The sequence below is a fragment of the Phascolarctos cinereus genome, unplaced genomic scaffold (assembly GCF_003287225.1).
Source record: "Phascolarctos cinereus isolate Bilbo 61053 unplaced genomic scaffold, phaCin_HiC Scaffold_5;HRSCAF=322, whole genome shotgun sequence".
Classification (NCBI taxonomy): domain Eukaryota; kingdom Metazoa; phylum Chordata; class Mammalia; order Diprotodontia; family Phascolarctidae; genus Phascolarctos; species Phascolarctos cinereus.
The window spans coordinates 109,130,754-109,150,399 of NW_027555958.1; the positions used below are offsets into that span (position 1 = coordinate 109,130,754).

Genomic DNA, 19,646 nt, shown 5'->3' on the forward strand with positions numbered 1-19,646 from the left:
CTCTGCCTCAGTTTCCTCAACTGTAAAATGGGGACAACAATGGCACTTACTTCCAGGGCTATTTTGAAGATCAAATGAAGGGGCAGCTAGGTGGCCCAGTGCATAGAGCTCTAACCCAGTGCAAATCATGTAACTCCATCGCCTCACCAAAAACAAAAACAAAAACAAAAAACAAATGAATATTTGTAAAGCACATTGCTTAGCTAATTTTTGTTGTTCAATGATGTCTGACTCTTCATGACCCCATTTGGGGTTTTCTTGGCAAAGATACTGGGATGGTTTGTCATTTCCTTTTCCAGCTCATTTTACAGATGAGGAAACTGAGGCAAAAGGGTTAAATGACTTGCCCAGAGTGTTTGAGGCTAGATTTGAACTTGGAGAAATGTCTTCCTGACTCCATGGCTGGTACACTACCCACTTCAACACCTAGCTGCTCAAATGTCTAGTTAATAGTAGGTGCTTAATAAAAGCCCATTCCCCTACCTTCCCCCCACCCCACTACCATGCATCAGCACTAGTTCCCAGGTCCGCCCTTCTCTCTATCCTCAATGCTTGTTACTGCTAGACACAGATAAGAATCCAATTAAAACCCACCGGACTTTACTGGTGGGGGACAGGACCTCACCCTCAGTTGGGGCAAAATTCACCTATGGTCTCTGTGGACCTTTTCCCATCATTTTTTCTGAGCTCTGTTTCCTTGTGGGAGACTGACATTCTGAACCTTCCTTAATCTCTCCTAAGACAATTAGCTCTGTGTCCATGAACACTGAATCTCTCAAAGTCTCAATTTTTTTATTTGTAAAATGGGGATAACATTGGGATATACCAGTCCCTTAAGAGGTTTGAGGGAAATAGTGAATGAATTTTAAAAGCATTATATAATTGAAATTCCTGTATATTTTCTTCAAAGTGACAAGTGGAATTCTTGAGGCATTAAAAATGAAGGGCATGTGCAAGGATTATGCAAATAATCAATGCTCATATTCTTTCTAAAGCGAAAGACTTACTTTGGTAGCCTGAAGTAACCTGGTCAAAATCTTCTTTCCCATTTCTTTGCTACTCCACAGCCAAGTATGAAATTTAAGGCTGAGTGGAGGACTCCCCTCTTAAGTAGATTATAATCATAGCTCTTCCTTTTATTTTTCATTCAACCTTCCAATGGCAGTGTCCAGTTCTTTGTTCTCCAAATGGGTGTGAAGCTGCCCAAATTCAGCTACTCCAGATTTTCCCGAGGAGCCCAGAGCCTTCTAGACTTTACAATCCCTTAGAGTGCTCATTATTCATTAGGCAGTTTGCTCTAAGAGGCACACCTGGGGACTTAACTAGCCCTTTGATCTATAGGTAAGGATTCTTCCAGCTGGGAGTTTATCCGCAGTAAATTTCAACAAGCAACAGGAGAACCAAGATTTTGGCATTTACACCATAATGAGCTAAGCAACTTGCTGAGGGGTAATTTTCGAAAACTATTTTTAAAAATACACATTATCAAGGTACGACAAAGAAATAGTTTTAAGGTTCATTGTAGTAATGTTCTCATTTCTTTTCACATTCAAATACTAACCCAACCAGCTACTGAAAACCAGTTATTTTTCCTCTCAGTCTGCTTTGTAGTAAAGTGACTCTAGAATGCTGATTAATTCGAATTTATCTTTATGTTTTTCTTTATTTTATTAGTCTTTTAACACTTGTCATGGAGAAAAATTCCTCATCCCAGGTAGATCCAAGGAATATGACTTCCCTTTTGGAAAAGTTCTATGAAAAGGTATGTGGCCAATTCTTAATATTTATCCTATGTAATACACATGAGTTTGATCATATAAAAATATGCATTCTACAAACATAATGTGAAGAAACAAAGTTGAAATGGCAATCATATATCAATGTGGTGATGTCTCTATAAAATTATTCACTAGCCAAAAGGATATGTATACTCTCAGCAATATCAACATCACTGTAATTCCACCCCCTCCCCCAAGTTGGTTATTTAATTTAAATTTGCAAAGTAATTGCAAATTGGTATGTGAGTGAAAGAACAAATGTGTGTGTCTTATATGTGAGAGAGAGAAGGGAAAGAGAAATCACAGAAAATATGTAGATTTATTGAGAAACATTCTCTCTATATAGTTTTATTTTCATAAATGTATTTTCAAGCCTCTAGTTCTATCACTGAACAATAGCCTTTTAAATGTAATTTATTTCTTAGCTGAGTAATATCAGAGCAATCTTGTGTTAAAAATTACTTTTATTCTGGATGAAAAACAGAGTATGTAACCAGATCAGATGGTGGTGCATAATCCATTCTTTCCCACATACCTCAAAAGAACTATGTAATTTTTTCTCATAATTGCTGCAATATATTCCTTTTTTATTTATTATTACTCAGAGGAAGAATGTTACAATGTAGTGTTTTAAGTAGCTTTTACTCAGCAGCAGAGTAGAGGACATACTTTGCATACAAATACAGGCAGAAAACCAATTTAATACATAACCTCTCAAAGAATTACAAGAAAGATACCAAATCTACAACTGTGAACTTCAGTGTTTAGGGATATTTCTTTTTCCTTAATTAAAAAGGGGTGCTTTTCTTTTCCTTGGCTATGGTATGGTCTGGTAAAAGCTATAGACTTTGCAGAATACGGTAGCATAAAGCTATTTCCAATACTATGAATGAAGATGGGTTTGAGGTAGAAAGGCGGTCATGGCTTTCCTCTCATATAAAACAATTTTTCTTTTCAAAATATCTATGCTGCAAATAGACCCCAACCCAACCCCCCCACCCAACCCCTTTGAAAAGAACAAATTTTGCTAACTTTGAAATCTCCTCCTGGCCACATCCCAAGTGAAGAGAAGCAAAAGTTAACATGTCCTGATAATTCATACGCACACATTCTACAATCCAAGTATTCTAGTTTTGGGGGATAAGAGTCTCAGTCCATTTGGGGGCTTTCTTATGTATCTATGAGCATACTCTTGGACAGGCTTTTGCTTTCTCTGTGTTTGGTAACCATATAATATGTTTACTGAATCAGATATTAACTTGATGCTGAACCCAAGGCCTAAATGCACTCAGTGTGGTAGAACCCATCCTCCAAGTGTCAATTTAATTTTCATGTGGTCTTCTACAAAATGCTCTTCCCCAAATGTGATAATCAATGAAGGGAAATCAAAAGGTCTTCCATTAATTAGCCTTTAAAAAGTACTTCTAAAGAAGTCATGTGATCTACGTCTGCATAGACTCAAACTCTATGGTTGAACATTGCATTCAGAAAAAAATCAAGTACTAGAAAGGGCTTTTTTTCTTTCCTTTTCTTTCTTTTTTTTTTTGTTAAAAAAACACCCTCAGAGGGAATAGAGGACATTCTTTTGCTTTAACATTACAGTTAGGTATGGGACTGGTTTGTACTTCATGGCTGAAAATCTAGACCTTGGAAAGCTGGGAAAGATGTTCAAAACTTTGTTTCTGGGTAAAAAAAAATGCTGCTTGGGAAAATTTCCATTAAAAAGTTCTTTAAGATTGCACTTATACAATTAAATCTTATTTTTCTCTCGAGTAGAATTTGACAATCTCCAAGAACAAACACTTTCTCATATGGTTGGGAAATCAAATGAAGGGAAAAAAAATATATTCCAAAAGAAATGGTGTTCCATGTAGTGAAAGTTTTGGAGGTGAGTGTGCCATTGTTAGTGAAGCTTAACAGTTTGCACATAGCTGTGGTGAGATCCTAATTCTTAATAAATAACATCTGAGTAAATTAACTGAACCTGTTAATGTGGCCAGTCATGGAAAACAACTCCAGGCTCTTCAGACACCTACTTGGTCAAATGGCTGATGTGTGTCAATAATCTCAACAGCATGGCCAAAATGTCAGTAGATAAATGAAGTCACTGTCAAAAGTAAATGTGAGGAGCAGAAAGGAATGTATAAATGTAACATTTTGCTTCTAATTACTTTATGCAGTTCTCTTCCTGGTTATCAAAAAAGAAGGTACAATTTATAAAGCCCCCACCCATTTTCCCAATGCTGTATATTTATACAAATCAAGGACAAATGTATAACCATTTCCAAATACCTCCATTAATTTACAGTTGCATAGAAATGGAAGGAGAAAAAAAACTTTTTTTTTAATTAAAAACATGACATCCCCATCTTTGGATCTTCCGTGTTTTACTCCTTCAGTAGAAGACATAGTCAGAGTGAAACAATGTGGTCTTCAAGGTGTCAAAGGTGTCATGCAGAGCCTTATTCAAGGGGATTTGGAATCGGAACTTACTAAAAATTTACTATATGTTGAGAATTTACTATATATTACGAAGTGTTGGCCAGCCAGATGAATGCTTTAGATTGCCTGTGGGAATGAAAAACAGCACTGTCAAGATGGTATTTCCAAACAAAAACACTACAAACAAAAACAGATCTGTCAACTCTTCAAAGGAAAAAAAAATGGCGTAGCCCCTTCCTCTTTTAAGTAGGTCAGGCGTTATTTTCCTATAACCAAAACAGACCCGTTAGGACTGTTTGACTTTTGTTTCCTCTGTGCCCAGCTTCCTTTCCACCAGCCTTGTCACCTTATTGTCACCTAGTCATCTTCTGGTCACTGTAACATTTGGAACTATCCTTTCCTTTTAGGGAGGGGAAATTATTTTTCTATGAATACAACTGCCCTGGGATTAAAACAAGATCATGAGAACTGACAGTAATAATAGGTAGCATTTATAGTGCACTTTAAGGTTTACAAAGCACTTTGCATATATTATATCTCATTTGATCCTCACAACAACAATACTCTGTGGTAGAACACACAATCATAGCATTTATCCTCATTTTATAGATAAACAAATAGAGCTTGTGAGGGATTAGCGACTTGTCAGTGTCCCACAGCTAGTCAATGTCTGAGGCAGGATTTGAATTCCAATTTTCAGGTCTCCAACCCCAGCACTCGAGAACACTATGCCACCTCCCCGAAAGATTCTGTTCCTTCCTGCTGGAAACCCTAATGGCCCATACTGAATTGGCCTGATGGAAGAGTAGGAACAACCATCTTCAGTTTCCAATGTGGGGTGGTGAAAGTTACCTCTGGAAAATATGGAACATGACACTGTAATCCTAACTAATCCTAATTCCTGTGAGTACAGCACGAGGTGGGGAGTGATGAGGGTCCAGAGAGGACTAGAGACCTGGGACTAAATTAACAAGTGATTAAAGTTGAAGAGATGAAGGACTAGTGTCATTTTGAAAGTTTAGGAGAGATGACAAGTCAGAATAAGAATAAAGGATAGAGCGCCAGTTTTTCCAGAGCACACAGTAGTAGTGGTTTAAAAAAAAGAAAAAAAAAGTGATTTGGTTGTTTCCCAAATCATGAGGGCTCTTCCAGGACAAGGCAGAAAGCAGCTCTCTGCAGAACCCTGGTCTTTCTCCTGGAGCCATGTTGCTCTCTATGCACTATCTAGCACAAGGGTGGGGAACCTGCAGCCTTGAGGCCACACGCAGCCCTCTAGGTCCTCAAGTGCAGCCTTTGACTGAATCCAAACTTCACAGAACACATCACTTTAATAAAAGGATTTGTTCTATAACACTTGGACTCAGTCAAAAGGCCATACCCGAGGACCTAGAAGGCCACATGTGGCCTTCAGGCCACAGGTTCCCTACCCCTGGACTGGTTCTATTAATTACACAAGGTAGAGCCTTTCCTTCCTCTCCAACATGACTTTCCACGTTCCACACACATGCTCCTTATAGGGTCCCATGTCTATTCACGGACAGCTAGCTATTCTACACCACACATAAAATCAGAGGAGGAATTTTGCAAGTCCATACTCCCCGCAACCGGGCACAAGTCAAGAGAGACATTTTGTCCTGTTTATATTTTATAGTTTGAAATGAAGTATAAACAATTTACTCAGAAAGTGATTACCTAGATCTGGATTATGAAGAACATTTCCTCATCACCCCCTTATTTGTTCCCCATATTTTACTGCTCAGAGAAACAATTAGTTTCCAATTTTGCTACTTGTTATCAGTGCTGGCAATAGTGTGGGGTTAAAAGAATTTCTGAATTATTTTTGCAGACATGGGGGGCAATGATGTATAATGGAAAGAATGTTAGACTTCGAATCAGGGGAAGTTTGACTATGAATCTCCCTAAAACTTATTAACTGTGTAGCCAGGAGCAAGAGACTCAGTTTCCTCATTAATAGGAACAAAAATACTTGCACTTACAATGATATTATAAGGATAAATTGAGCACATATATAAAAATAAGGTATCCAGGTGGTAGAGCTGAAAGAGTGCTTAACTTGAGGTTGGGAAGATCTGAGTTCAAATCTGGGCTCTGGAACTTGCTAGATATGTGACTATGTACAAAAGACACTTTAATATCTGTGAAATGGGACAATAATAATACCTAATTCACCTTTTGTGAAGATAGGTAAAGTGGTTTGAACATCTTAAAGTACTATACAAGTGACAGCTACTATTACTGTTGTTAATAATAATAAAGTATGTTATAAACCTTAAAGCACTTATGTGAATAAGTCATTATTACAAGGGCAATAATCTATGCCAATTGTTATCCTTAATAACTATATATTTTGGGAGTTAGGTCTATCTGTAAAGGCCTAAAAACCTTAATAATTTATAATTACAAGAATTTGTGAAACTGAAAAGTTAGGAGTAGGCCAATTATGTGATAAAGTACTGATTTCTTGAATTTTCACCAAGGGAAATACCTGATGAGTTTATTTGTTTTGTTATTTATTTCCTTTTTATCCTATATATAGCTTGCATTTTATACATTTTTTACACATTGTCTCCTTCATTAGACTACAAGCTCCTTGAAGGCATGGACTATCTTTAGCCTCTTTTCATATCCCCAGTGTTTTAGCATAGTGCCCAATCACCCCTTAATAAAAGTATATTGATTGACTGATTGACAAGTGAGAGCCAGAGGCAGCAATATGTAATGAAAAGAACACAATCAGGAGTCGGGGAAACAGGTTCGGTTCTCAGTTTTGCCAGCAATTAGACAGAGAAGCTTAGGGATCTGCCACCCTCTCTGGGCCTTGTGTCTAAACATAAAATGAGCGGAGTTGAACACAATGACCTCTAAGGTTCCTCTTGTCATTCTAACTAACTTCCTGACACTAGGTCTGAAGTTTTCAAGGGTTCAAATAATATTAGCAGAAGGCAACTCAAATTTTGTTTTTTTTACTTCTTCAGTGAGAGCAATAGACAGGTTCATGTAGTAAAATATTTTTCTAAGAGCTTATCACTTTTGTGTGGCACTTTTCTATTTAAACTCTAACATTAAAAAAAATTGTAACCCTGATCTGTTATAGGTAGTGCAGTTATTATATTACCATTTTATGGAACATACTGAAAAGCCATAAGGTGAAACCAGTGAAGGGTTATATCCAAGCAAGATTTAAAATTAAAGCTGGTTATTCCAAGGAACAAAAGTGCTTTTGTGGCATTCGATTAATTTTTTTTTAAAGTCAGCTACTGTGACAGCTGTATTGGATTGACATCTCCAGAAGACTCAGAAGAACAATAGTCCTGCATTTTTGTTCTGGGCAATCGCACCCCATGCACATAATACCATGAATAAGTTCTCTAACACAACACAGAGCACTGAACACATGCTACTTTTGGGTTGCTCTACAATGAAAAGGCATCTTGAGGCACTGACTTGATGGTTTTTTTCCCCATCTTTGACAAACTACCATAATGAGTTGAGCAGCATTTAAATGTCAAACAGATTTCCTCATTTATGTGAGCAGCATGGCATAGGACACGATCAAAAGTGTCCCTGAAAAAGCAAATGGAGCTAATCTACCTCTTCTCTCAGTAAAACTAAAACAATCAACTGACGAAGCTTATTTCTTACCTGGGTGCTGCCAGAAAGGTTTGCTAAAAATGAAAACAAAAGAAATCAATTAGAGAAATGTCAATAAATACTGAGTCATCAGGGCTGTCTAATATGCATCTGGTTTGCTGACAACATGATTTGAGACATGCAGATGTACAGCATTTACCACTGTGTGTAAGATAATTGCCCAACTGTTAGGCTGAAGATAATAAGAAATAGGGATTTTTTTTGTTTGTTTAAATGATTTAATGAATCCAAAGTTTTTTTCAAGTTACTTTCCCCATATGCTTTAAGAGGCAAATTTCCCATCAAACTATGCAAAACATATGCTAGTCTTTTCAAATAAGAAAAATAACAAAACATCCAATGAGCACTAAGCTTTGCAAAAAAACCGCTAAACTCTTAGTTGCAACACTTTCTGCCACGTTAAATAGCTTGTACATCAAAATAGAGCTGACTTCAAATAATGTGCTTAATGGGCAAATTCAGAGCATACTATTTTGGAAGAGTGAGTCTTCTATTTTTGACATCTCTTTCCAACAACAAATTTCTAACTTACCATTTGTTCATATGGTAGGCAGCATAGCCTTCTCTTCTCTTCCTGAGCCCCCAACTACAGCTATTCCACCCTTTCCCACTTACCAACAGATAATTTTTCTTTCTACTTTTACTGAGAAGATTGAGGCAGTTTACATGTTTTGAAATTTCTCTACATTTTATTCCATTCTCTTCTTAGGCTAAAATGAGTTTAACTCTACCAGGTCCAGGAAGTTAATTTAAGTGTTATCATATCAATAAAATGACCATCACCCTAGTTTCTGGTGGTCTCTCTCTGCACTTCCCCCCCCCCCCCAAATGAGTAGACTTTCAAATAAGCCTCAACTACACCTTGGGGACAGGGTATGAAGGTTTTTGATGGAGGAGAATGGACTAGATCTGTGACTGACTTTAACTTTGGATCCTTCTACTAATTCAAATGAGTACTTTGCTCCTTAAAGTCTTAAGAGAGTTACCTGGGGGCACTGAGAGATTAAGTGATTTGCCCAAGTCACACATAGTATGATGTGATATATTGACATCACATGATCAGTGTATGTCTGAGGCAAAACTTAAAGCCAGGTTATACTGACTGAGACCAGTTCTCAGATTCTTCTATACCTTAGGGAGTAACATATTTGCTGAAGCATAATAATGGATTGTCATGTACACAGTTTCTTGGGGGAATATAGTTATGTTTTTGTTACAAGTGACAAAGAAACATGTTAATTAACCAAATCTATTATCTTTGCTCCATATCATCATTTCTCAATTAGCAGGATATATTGGTTGCTTTGCCTATACATAGCTTACAGAAATATATTTTTAAAAAGGAAGGAAATTAATGAATTTCCTAGGGTTTTAGTTTTGTATGACTGTCACAAACATATAAACATATCCAGTCACAGTCAGAACAAGTCAGCAGGGCACAATAATAAAAAGGCATTTTTTTGTCAATCCACCAGAAAAATACTTGGCATGTTTCATTCAATGCCCAGTGTCTACTTCATTAAAATGGTAGGGGAGAGGAAAACAAGAACAAATTTTTTTTTAATTTTAAATTTTTAAATTTAAATTTTTATTTGTTAGGCAATTGGAGTTAAGTGACTTGCCCAGGGTCACACAGCTAGTAAGTATTAAGTGTTTGGTCTGAGGCCAGATTTGAACTCAGGTCCTCTTGACTTCAGGGCTGGTGCTCTATCCACTGCGCCATCTAGCTGCCCCAAGAACTGAGTTTTTAATCCCAAAAATCCATTTGTTAAAACAAATTAAGCAAATTTACAGGTGAATAAACCAGCATCTCTAAGAAGAAATCATAGTTGCCATCTCTCCCACTCCAAAATTCAATGGTAAAGACCAAAAATACAAGTCCTATGAAGGCAATAGATAAGGGATAAATTCAGGATTTGTGGAGTTAGCTTTTCAAAAGATAAGAATGCTCAAGTGACAGGTAAATGTACCCAGATGTAGATGCATCCTGTTCAAAAACATTTTGTGTCAAAGTAGTCATTCATGTAATCAGAACTTATAAAAGCAGAAAACTGTTTTAAAATAAAGATTTCCAATTCATTTCAGAGTAGTAACTGACATGTGTTAGTGTTAACTTTTAATTCACAAAAGGGATGAAGGTTCAAGATTAGTATGAAGATGCATCCAAGCTGAACTAGTCACATACCATTTTCAAGCTCTTGTTAGTTATAGTTGCTGTAGGGCCTGGTCTTATTTCAGAAGAGTGTCAGTTTTGCTTGTTTGGAAAAATCTTCCAGAGGTCATTATGGCTTTATAAAATGCTTATTCAAGGAATATGTAATTCCTTTAAATGACATTAGAAAACAAACCCTTGCTTTATTCAGACTGGATAAGCAATAAATATTTATTGTTGATGACACTGATATGAGCACTGTCACAGAATCATCTTTAAACATATGAAATCAACAAGCATTTATTATACACCTACTATGTGTCAGGTACTGTGTTAGGGGCTAAAGATACAAAGACAAAAGCAAAATTTCTGATTAAAGGAGTTTATATCATGATAGGGGAATCAATCATGCATATGCCAAATAAGTACAAAGTGGAAGGGGTCAAGGGAGAGAGGGACACTAGTACCTGAAAGCAATGGGAAAGGCCTCATGCAGAAGATGGTGCTTGAGTTGAGACTTGAAGAAAACTAGAGACTTCAAGAGTGAGATAAGGAGGAGAGCCAGTACAAAGACATGCAGATAAGAGATGGAGTTTTGTGTGTGTGGAACAGCAAGGCGGCAGGCGTGCTGGATTACAGGGTGTATGGAGGGGAGTGAAGTGGAATAAGGCTGGAATGGCCAATAAAATCACTAAGGGAGCATAACAGAGAATATAGGAGTGGAAGCAAGACAGAACCTTGGGCTATACCCATAGTTAGGGAGAGCGACATGGATGATGAGCCAGCAAAAGAAATTTTGAAGCAGTCATCACACAGGCAGGAGGAGAACCAAGACAGAGAACAGGGTCATGACAACCCTGCGAGGAGGTAGTATCCAGGACATAAGGTGATTAACAGTATCAAAAATGCTAAAAAGGAATGAAGCAGGGTAAGGATTGAGAAAAAAAACCACATCAAATTTAGCAACTAAGACATAATTGCTAATTCTGGAGAGAGTACTTTTAGTTTAATGACAAATTAATAATGAAGAACCTTGATTGTAGAGGATTTAGGACAGTCAAGGATGAAGAAGTAGAAGGAAAAATGAGTGCAGACTGCCCTTTCTGGGAAGGGAAGAGCAAGATAGGATGATGGTGATGATAGTATTTAGTGAGGATCTAGTAAAGGATGGAGAAGATTTGGGTGTCTTTCTATTACTATTATTATTTATTTATTTATTTATTTATTTATTTGTTTTGGCTAGGTAATGGGGTTAAGTCACTTGCCCAGGGTCACACAGCTAGTAAGTGTTATGTGTCTGAGGCTGGATTTGAACTCAGGTCCTCCTGAATCCAAAGCCAGTGCTCTATCCACTATGCCACCTAGCTGCCCCCGGTGTCTTTCTAGATAGCTGGGAAGGAAAGAGTCAGTAGGGAGAGACTGGAAATTAGATATATAGAGAGGATGAGAGTGGGGACAATCTGCTGGAAAATACAGGTGAAGATGGGATCAAGGATTCACAAAAGAGGGTTGGCTCTATCAGAAAGGGCCACTTGGTCAACAGAATAAAAGAGAAGACAGTTAATGGGAATAATGTCAAGGGAGTGTAAAAATGGGAGCAGGGGAAAAGAGAGAGTTTATAGCAAATGGTCTTTATCTTCTTAGTGAAGCACAGGAAGAGGGAGTACTGTGAAAGGCTACAGGAGAGGTTTGGAAAAACTGCAGTGGGGAATGGAATAGAAAAATCAATTAGGAAGGAATAAAGAAATTGCCCTGATGCAGTGAGGTCCCAGTTGAGATTAGGAAATATAAATTTGTAGTGGATCCAGTTGGTACAATTACATGACTCTCCAGCGTCTATATAGGAGCAGAACATAAGGATGATGGGAATCATCCAGGACTGCGGATTGACTAGGTCTGAGTAGCAAGAGGATGAGGGAACAAAGTATTCAATAATTGTAGACAGTGTAGAGTTGAACTGGTCAACTGAAAGTTCAAGACTGGAGAGGGAGGAGAGTACAGCCAGAGCAGAGGAAGCCTGGGAAAACACTGAGGGGAAGGAACTCTGATATCCCTTGATCTGATCACAATCCCTGAAAATGTCTTCTTTTCCTCTGCCCTATTCCTACTAAATCAAGGGATATCAGAGTTCTTCAACTTTGAAATGGAAGACTTGTCCATGATGGCAAGATCAAGGCTGTGACTATCCTGGTGTGGAGATGAGGTTGAGTGGAGGAGTTAAGTCACAGAGGTGAACAGATTGAGGAACTGGGAGACTTGTATATTTGAGAGAACAGCAATGTGCCTGTTGAATTTTCCATGTGTGTTTTCTCTCTTTCTTTCTCTGTTTTCTTATGTAATCTTATTTACTGGTTCCTTCCCAGTGGCCTATAAACATCCTCAAGGTTGTTAATAGTTTACAATGCTTTTTAGAACTGCTGCTTCATATCCTTTTTACCAGATCTACAGAGTGTTATATATTTGTATCAATTCCCTTTATATCTGGCTTATCAAAATCTTAGCATAGATATTTGATGCAAAGATTTTTTTCCCCACAATTGATGGTTTCCCTTTTTATATACTAGCTGCAAAATTTTGTGCAAAACTAATTTTAAAGTACTTAAAATTGTCTATTTTAGCTTTTTAGGTCTCCTCTGTGCTTTTCTGATTAAGAAATATAGTATCAGAAAACTCAATCAATGAACATTTTTAGAGTTTGATTTAATTTCTTCCAAGGGGAATTTTATTTTTACTACTTATGAATTTTTTTTCCATTTTCCAAATAACTGTAAAAAAGCCTCAACCAAGTCCATTTTTAAAAACTAAAGAACTGTTTCTTCCCAAGGGTCAATTAACTTATGTAACATAAGGAAAGCATATACCAAGACAGTAAAAATAAACTCCAAAAGAAGTTCGGTAACTACATTTAATAGTGTCCACTTTTCAACATTTGCAGAATATGCAACTCATATCTTAAAGAATGTATTTCAGCTCTTTACACCAGGAAATGTCTGTGATTAACTTCACCCATAGAGAGTACTGGAATAATCCTGAAGGGTTGCAATTTTGCAGCTGTAATGCCTCCACATATTGCCAGTATAAAGGAATGAGTCTCACCTCATATTGAGGAGCCCCAGAAACTGAAATCCATTAATACATTGCAGGCATTCTGAAGATCTGCTATAGGTCAACAGGATACTGAGTCAAGTCCAAGTGGAACTTGAACAACGTAAGGCTCCTGGTAATTGCTTTTTTTTTTTTAATCTGAGAATATGGGCTATGGTACTGTCAAGATTCCATTCTATAAGCAATGAACAGATTTAACCTTCAGGATCTTTTCTAGGTTAATAATTATATGGTTATATTCCATTTTGGATTTTAATTAAAATCTCTCTTCTTTATAAGGTTACAAGTCCATGAAGCTAAAATACTCAGAAATCAAAGTATATTGTTTAGCTATTATTTTCTACAGATGAACTTCCAGAGAATGAGGGCTGATTTACCATGATGCTGGAAATCTTAATTATGTGTTTTTATTCATATAAAAGCTAGATACTCTCAAACTTCCCATTAAATGCATACTGCCAACTTATGGAAGTGAAGTTTCTCACCATGGCACTTATATATTCTATAAGGATTTGATTTATGAATGTAGTTTGGTATAGTAGATATTAGTTTAGTACTGTACAAAGGAGCCTTCAGCTGTGGTTTGTAGCCTTTGAAGTTTGAGTCTTAGCTCTGTGACCTAGGGCAAGTCCCTTCTCCAACTCTGAAACTATAGTTTCTTCATCTGAAACATGGTAATAGTAACACTTAGATTTCTTAACTCACATGGTTGTAAATATTCACTGAGATCATGCATATAAACATTAAGCACTACATAAACGAAATCTATCATAATTAATAGATATGAATTTATGCAAATAATCGTGTCATTTAGTAGACTGGTTGTACTTTCAACCAGTCATTAAATAATTCAAATTTTTAAGGCATAAGCACTAAATATATTAGTGTAACAAATCTGGTTTGCTTTCTATTGTAATTGATATAATGACTATAAAACCCCACACATCCTTTAAAATCAGTGTAAATTAGTTGTGGCTGATGATCTTGAACTTGAGTCCTTTAGAGAACAATCAAATAAAATGCTGTGTCTATGTTTTGTGTGTGTGTGTGTGTGTGTGTGTGTGTATGTTTCCCCCTTAGGAAACTAATTTAGAAAATATATGCTTTCTTTTATATGCTTCTTCAAAGCCAAAGAAAGGGTATGTTGGAGATAAAGAGAATATTTTAATAGGGCTCAGTAGAGCATGAAAAGCTGAATCACAGGATTACATCTACCTACCTTGAAATAGATCACATATCTTTTTTGATTGCCATATTTTTCCTGTACTTGCGGTACTACAAAAGAAATCTTTGACATTTATGACTAGATACCAGGTGAGTTTACCTTTCAAAATTAAGTTTCTGCTATTCTATCTTGTCTTTTTCTAAGAAATGACAGATTTTGCATGTCTAATGATGTATTTTGTCTAATTTAGGATGATGTTTACTAGACAGAAAAGGAAGAAACAAGATATTTTTGTCTTATATAATAATTCAGGTTTCTATACTTTTACAATTTACAGTGTTTTCCTCACAATAACCCCATGAGGTCTATGGTTCAACTGACAATTGATACATAGGATACAAATCTAGGTCCTAGAGATACAAAGATAAAATATGACATAATCTTTGCTATCAAGGATGTGGATCTTGAAGGAAGAGTGGGAATACCACAGGCAAAAATGGGGAGCAACTCCAACTGCAGCTATGGGGTACAACATGTACAAAGGGGCAAGAGAATGGGTGCAACATAGAGTGTTCAAAGGTGAGTTGGATAAAACACAGCTTGAAAGTTAGTCTAAAGTCAGAATGCAGAGAGTCTTAAATACTGAGAAAATATCTTAGAGACAATAAAGAGTCACAGAAGCTCTCTGACCAGGGGAGTGACATTGTATATTAAAAAGACTGTTTTGGCAGCATTGTAAAAAAATGAATTGGAGAAGAAGGGTGAAGTACAGAGACCAGTTAGTAAGCTATTAGAGTAGCCCAGGTAAGAGGTAAAAATACCTGAATCAGGATAGTGACAAACGTAATGGATGGATGGAACACATGTCACCAAGGTACAAAAAAATGACAAAACATGTCCTAGTGGGTGGAAAAAAAAGGAAAGTGTCAGAGATTTCTGAGGCACTGAGCCTGGTGACAGGAAGGGCTGTGATGCCATCAATAGAGATGATGATACCTACATCCTTATTCATTGAAACTTGATTGGATAAAAGAACTAGGCATGTTTAGCATGGAGAAGACTGAAAGGAGACACAAAAGCTATTTTCAAGTATCTGAAGAGCTGTCACATGAAGTAAAGATTTGAATTATTTTGTTTGACTCCAAAGGGTAGAACCAAGAAAGCACGTGGAAGTGGCTAATGGAAGGTCAATTTAGTTTTGAAGTCCAGAAAAACTTCCCAACAAACAGAATGGTTCAGAAGTAGAATAGGCTGGCTTGACAGGTGGTAGATTCCCCTGTCTTGGAAACACCCAAGCAGTGGCTGGTCAACTGTTCATCAGGTTTTGTGGAATGCCTTTCATAAAGCGTTGGACTAGATGACAGTTGAGGGCCCTTCCAATTCTCCAATTCTATGGTTCTGGCAGAGGAATTAGGAGAGGTAAAGGTTTTGTCAGATCAGTTTCTGACATATTGCTTTTGAGGAGGGTCAGTAAATATATTTAGCTGGAATTTCAGGAATTGTGCTTAGGGGAAATTTTGAGGTGGAAACTGAGGCTTAGGCCTCTTTTGAAAAGATGTATTATTTTCCCCATTTTAATGGTGAGGAAACTTAAGTTTCAGAAAATGTCCAAGAAAGTAAAGAAGAAAGAAAGAGTTCGGAACCCTTGTCTTCTTCTGACTCCAAGGTCACTACTCTTCTGACCTTCTCATACTGGCTTAGTCCAGATGAGACGGCAATAGCTAACAGTTATGTAGTGCTTACTATGTACCAGACGGTGTGTTTAGTGCTTTACAAATATTATCTTAACTGATCCTCATGACAACCTTGCAAGGTAGGTGCTATTACTGCCCTCAATTTACAGATGAGGAAACTGAGGCAAGCAGAGATTAAGTGACTTGTCCAGAGTAAGACAAAAAACTGGGACTGGTTTCAAAGAAATCAAATTCATCAAATATTTGAATTAATCACTGATTAGTAACTTTCTAGATTTTTCAAATACAATTAGTAAGAAACACTGAAAACTTTCCCCTTGGATTCTCTCTTGTTACTCTCTTTGCTCAACTGTTGTCTTTTTTCCTGTTAAGACCCAAAATCTCAACCTGTGATGCTCAATATCAGCCCTTCACACCAAAATGGTCCCATTTCAATGCAACAGGAGAGAAAGGAATAGAAATAGAAAAAAAAAAGACAGGACAGGTCCTAAAAAATAAAACAAAACACAACCACTTGTTGTAGCTGCATCTGATGATTACACCTGGGATGCTAAAAGGCAGGAATTTCTGAATAGTAAAGAAATTTTCATTAGAATCTTGTTCTCTTCTTTGCTATATTATTAAAGCTCCTCTTTGAAGGAGTGTGGTTTCCTTAATATGGCATACACTAAGGAAGACAATTTTCTTCTTAAAAACCTATCTATGATTCTATCTGGCTTCATTTTGCCATTTGCAGAGTATACCAAACAATCTCAAGAAGTATAGGATTATATCATCATTCCATCTTGGTGATGTGATCTTATCGAGGTTAAAGCTCTAGCTTTCTACATCAATATAATGTGTTTGTGACTTATTCGCAAATAACATTCAGTCTTGTTTTCAATACTGCTTTTTGTTATCTTACTAAAGATAGGAGAGAGAGGGGGGAGGATGTGGGGAACAAAGAAAGGAAAAATAAAGGAGAAGGTTCAATGATACTCAACACTTACAGGAGCACGATGGAAAGGTACTGTGGATTTGTTCCATGACATCTGTCAGATCTGTGCTGGTATTTTGAGGTGGTATCAACAAATCATCGGCACCTGTGACAACCAGGTAAGCAGTGAATTTAAAACAGGAGAAAAAGGGATAACACACATTTTGGAACCAATCTCTATTCAGCCTTCCAGTTAGACCTGGTGGGTAGGAATCCTATTCATAAAATATTTGAATTAATCACTGATTAGTGACTTTCTAGATTTTTCAAATACAATGAATAAGAAACACTGAAAAATTTCCCCTTGGATTCCCTCTTGTCACTCTCTTTGCCCAACTGCTGTCTTTTTTCCTGGTAAGACCCAAAATACCCAACATCTCAACTTGTGATACTCAATATCAGCCCCTCACACCAAAATGGTCCCATTTCAGTGCAACAGGAAAGAAAGGAATAGAAACAAAAATTTGAGGGAAAAAAAAGGCAAGACAGGTCCTAAAAAACACAACTTTCTGCAGCTGCATCTGATGGTTATACCTGGGACACTTAAAGGGAGGAATTTCTGAATAGTAAAGAAAATTCCATTAGAATCTTGTTTTCTTCTTTGCCATATTACTAACTGCTCCTCTTGAAAGGAGTGGAGTTTCTTTGATAGAGCATACATTAAGGAAGATAATTTTCTTCCTAAAAACCTGTCTACAATTCTATCTGGCTTCATTTTGCTATTTACAAAGTGTACAAACAATCTCAAGGAGTATAGGATTATATCATCATTCCACCTTGGTGGTGTGATCTTATCGAGGTTAAAGCTCTAGCTTTCTACATCAATATAATGTGTTTGTGACTTATTTGCAAATACTATTCAGTCTTGTTTTCAATATTGCTTTTGTTATCTTACTAAAGATGGGAACGGGGGTTGGGGGTGGCGACGTGGGGAATAAAGAAAGGAAAAATAAAGAAGGTTCAATGATACTCAACACTTACAGGAGCATGATGGAAAGGTACTGTGGATTTGTTCCATGACATCGGTCAGATCTGTGCTGGTATTTTGAGGTGGCACCAACAAATCATCGGCACCTGTGACAACCAGGTGAGCAGTGAATTTAATACAGGAGAAAAAGAGATAGCACACATTCTGAAACCAATCTCTAGTCAACCTTGCAGTTAGACCTAATTTGGGTAGAAAACACTAGATCTCTGTGAGGGTTTACTGTTAAGACACTTCTTACTGAGAACTGGCAGTCTTTGGAGATAAAACAAGAATTTACAGATTTCAAAGAGAAATCTGGTAAAAAAGAAATTTGGGGTGAATGTTAAGCAAATGCAGAAATTTTACTACATGGAACTATGTATCAGGAGAAAATGAAAATTAAACAGAGGAGAAAAAACAAGCACATTATTAATTTTATTAATTTCATTCAGCAGTTTCAAATGGACTATTTTACTTATTTTGAAATACTTTCTAATGTGGGAAGATACATTCTACCTCTTCTTCTCTTTTCTTGCATTTTCTAACTTCTTTTATCCCTAGCTTGTATTTTCCATATAGCTTAAGCCCACTCTATGAGGCATTTAGTATTTTTTTAAAATAAGTATGTAAAATAATAAAGTTATTTCATTAGCTCTTCTTTTAATGTAAAAAACCCCCAATAAAATAAGTAAGTAATTTTAAGTACTAGTTAGTGTCTTTCATACTACATTGTACTGCTATTTTTAATGCTCTGAATATTGATAAATCTTAAATTCTACTAGCCTTTAAATGTGATACCTTTTGGGAGGGAGAGACTTCCTTTTTCTATACAAAGATGACATTCCTAAGCACACACAAATAGTCATGATTTACAATTTTATTCCGAAGCTGGGAATAGGTCATCCCGACTTCCTTCCTTACCCTGACCCAAGACCAATTGTACATATTACTGACATAGCGGCCTAGGATGGCTCAGGGTTGACTCTTTGGGAAATTCTAACTGGCCTGTCAAGGGAACAAACCTACAACCTGGCCAGTATTTTGACTATACTTTCACCAACTAACTGGCTGCAGGCAGACTGGAGGAAAAGGCCTAGTGAGTATATCAGCTACAGAGTATGAGAGGCAGTCACAGAGGCATCTCTATTTTTCCCATACTATTTATTATGCATCTATGAATGTGTGGGAAAATTATATTTTAGAAGGAAAATCAATAGATATTTACTTCTCATAGAGCAATAAATCAAAGCATCACATCTAGAGCAGGAGGGGCCCCCTAGTACAACCACCTCATTTTACAGATTAAGAATCTGGGACCCATAAATAGTAATATAACAACAAAACCCACCATGATGGTGATAGCTAGCACTTATATAGTAGCTACTATGTGCCAGCTACTGGGGCTAAGTGCTTTACAAATATTATCTAATTTGATCCTCACAACAACCCTGGGAGGGAGGTTGAGAACCTGAGGAAAACAGAGGTTAAATGACTTGCCCAGTGTCATACAGCTAGTAAGTATCTGAGGCCAGATTTGAATTCAGATTTTTCTTATTCTTGGCTGGCACTCTATCCACCATACTACCTAGCCAATAAATTACTAGCTCAGGAACACACAGCAAGTAAGAATCAATCTTAGACATCCATGTTATTTTTTGCCCTCAAGCTATTGCTTAAGGCAAAAAAGTCCCTTCT

At 36.9% G+C, this 19,646-nt stretch overlaps 1 protein-coding gene across 1 annotated transcript in view; it reads right to left on the reverse strand.

Moving 5' to 3' along the window:
* Positions 1–2,078: 2,078 nt before the first annotated feature.
* The window catches only part of UTRN (utrophin), a 526,271-nt gene continuing 508,703 nt past the window's right edge, over positions 2,079–19,646 (reverse strand). The window contains 4 exon segments of the mRNA XM_020972489.2: positions 2,079–4,346; positions 7,884–7,906; positions 16,998–17,090; positions 17,966–18,058. Coding sequence (XP_020828148.1) covers positions 4,338–4,346; positions 7,884–7,906; positions 16,998–17,090; positions 17,966–18,058 — 218 coding nt within the window. The 3' untranslated portion in view covers positions 2,079–4,337.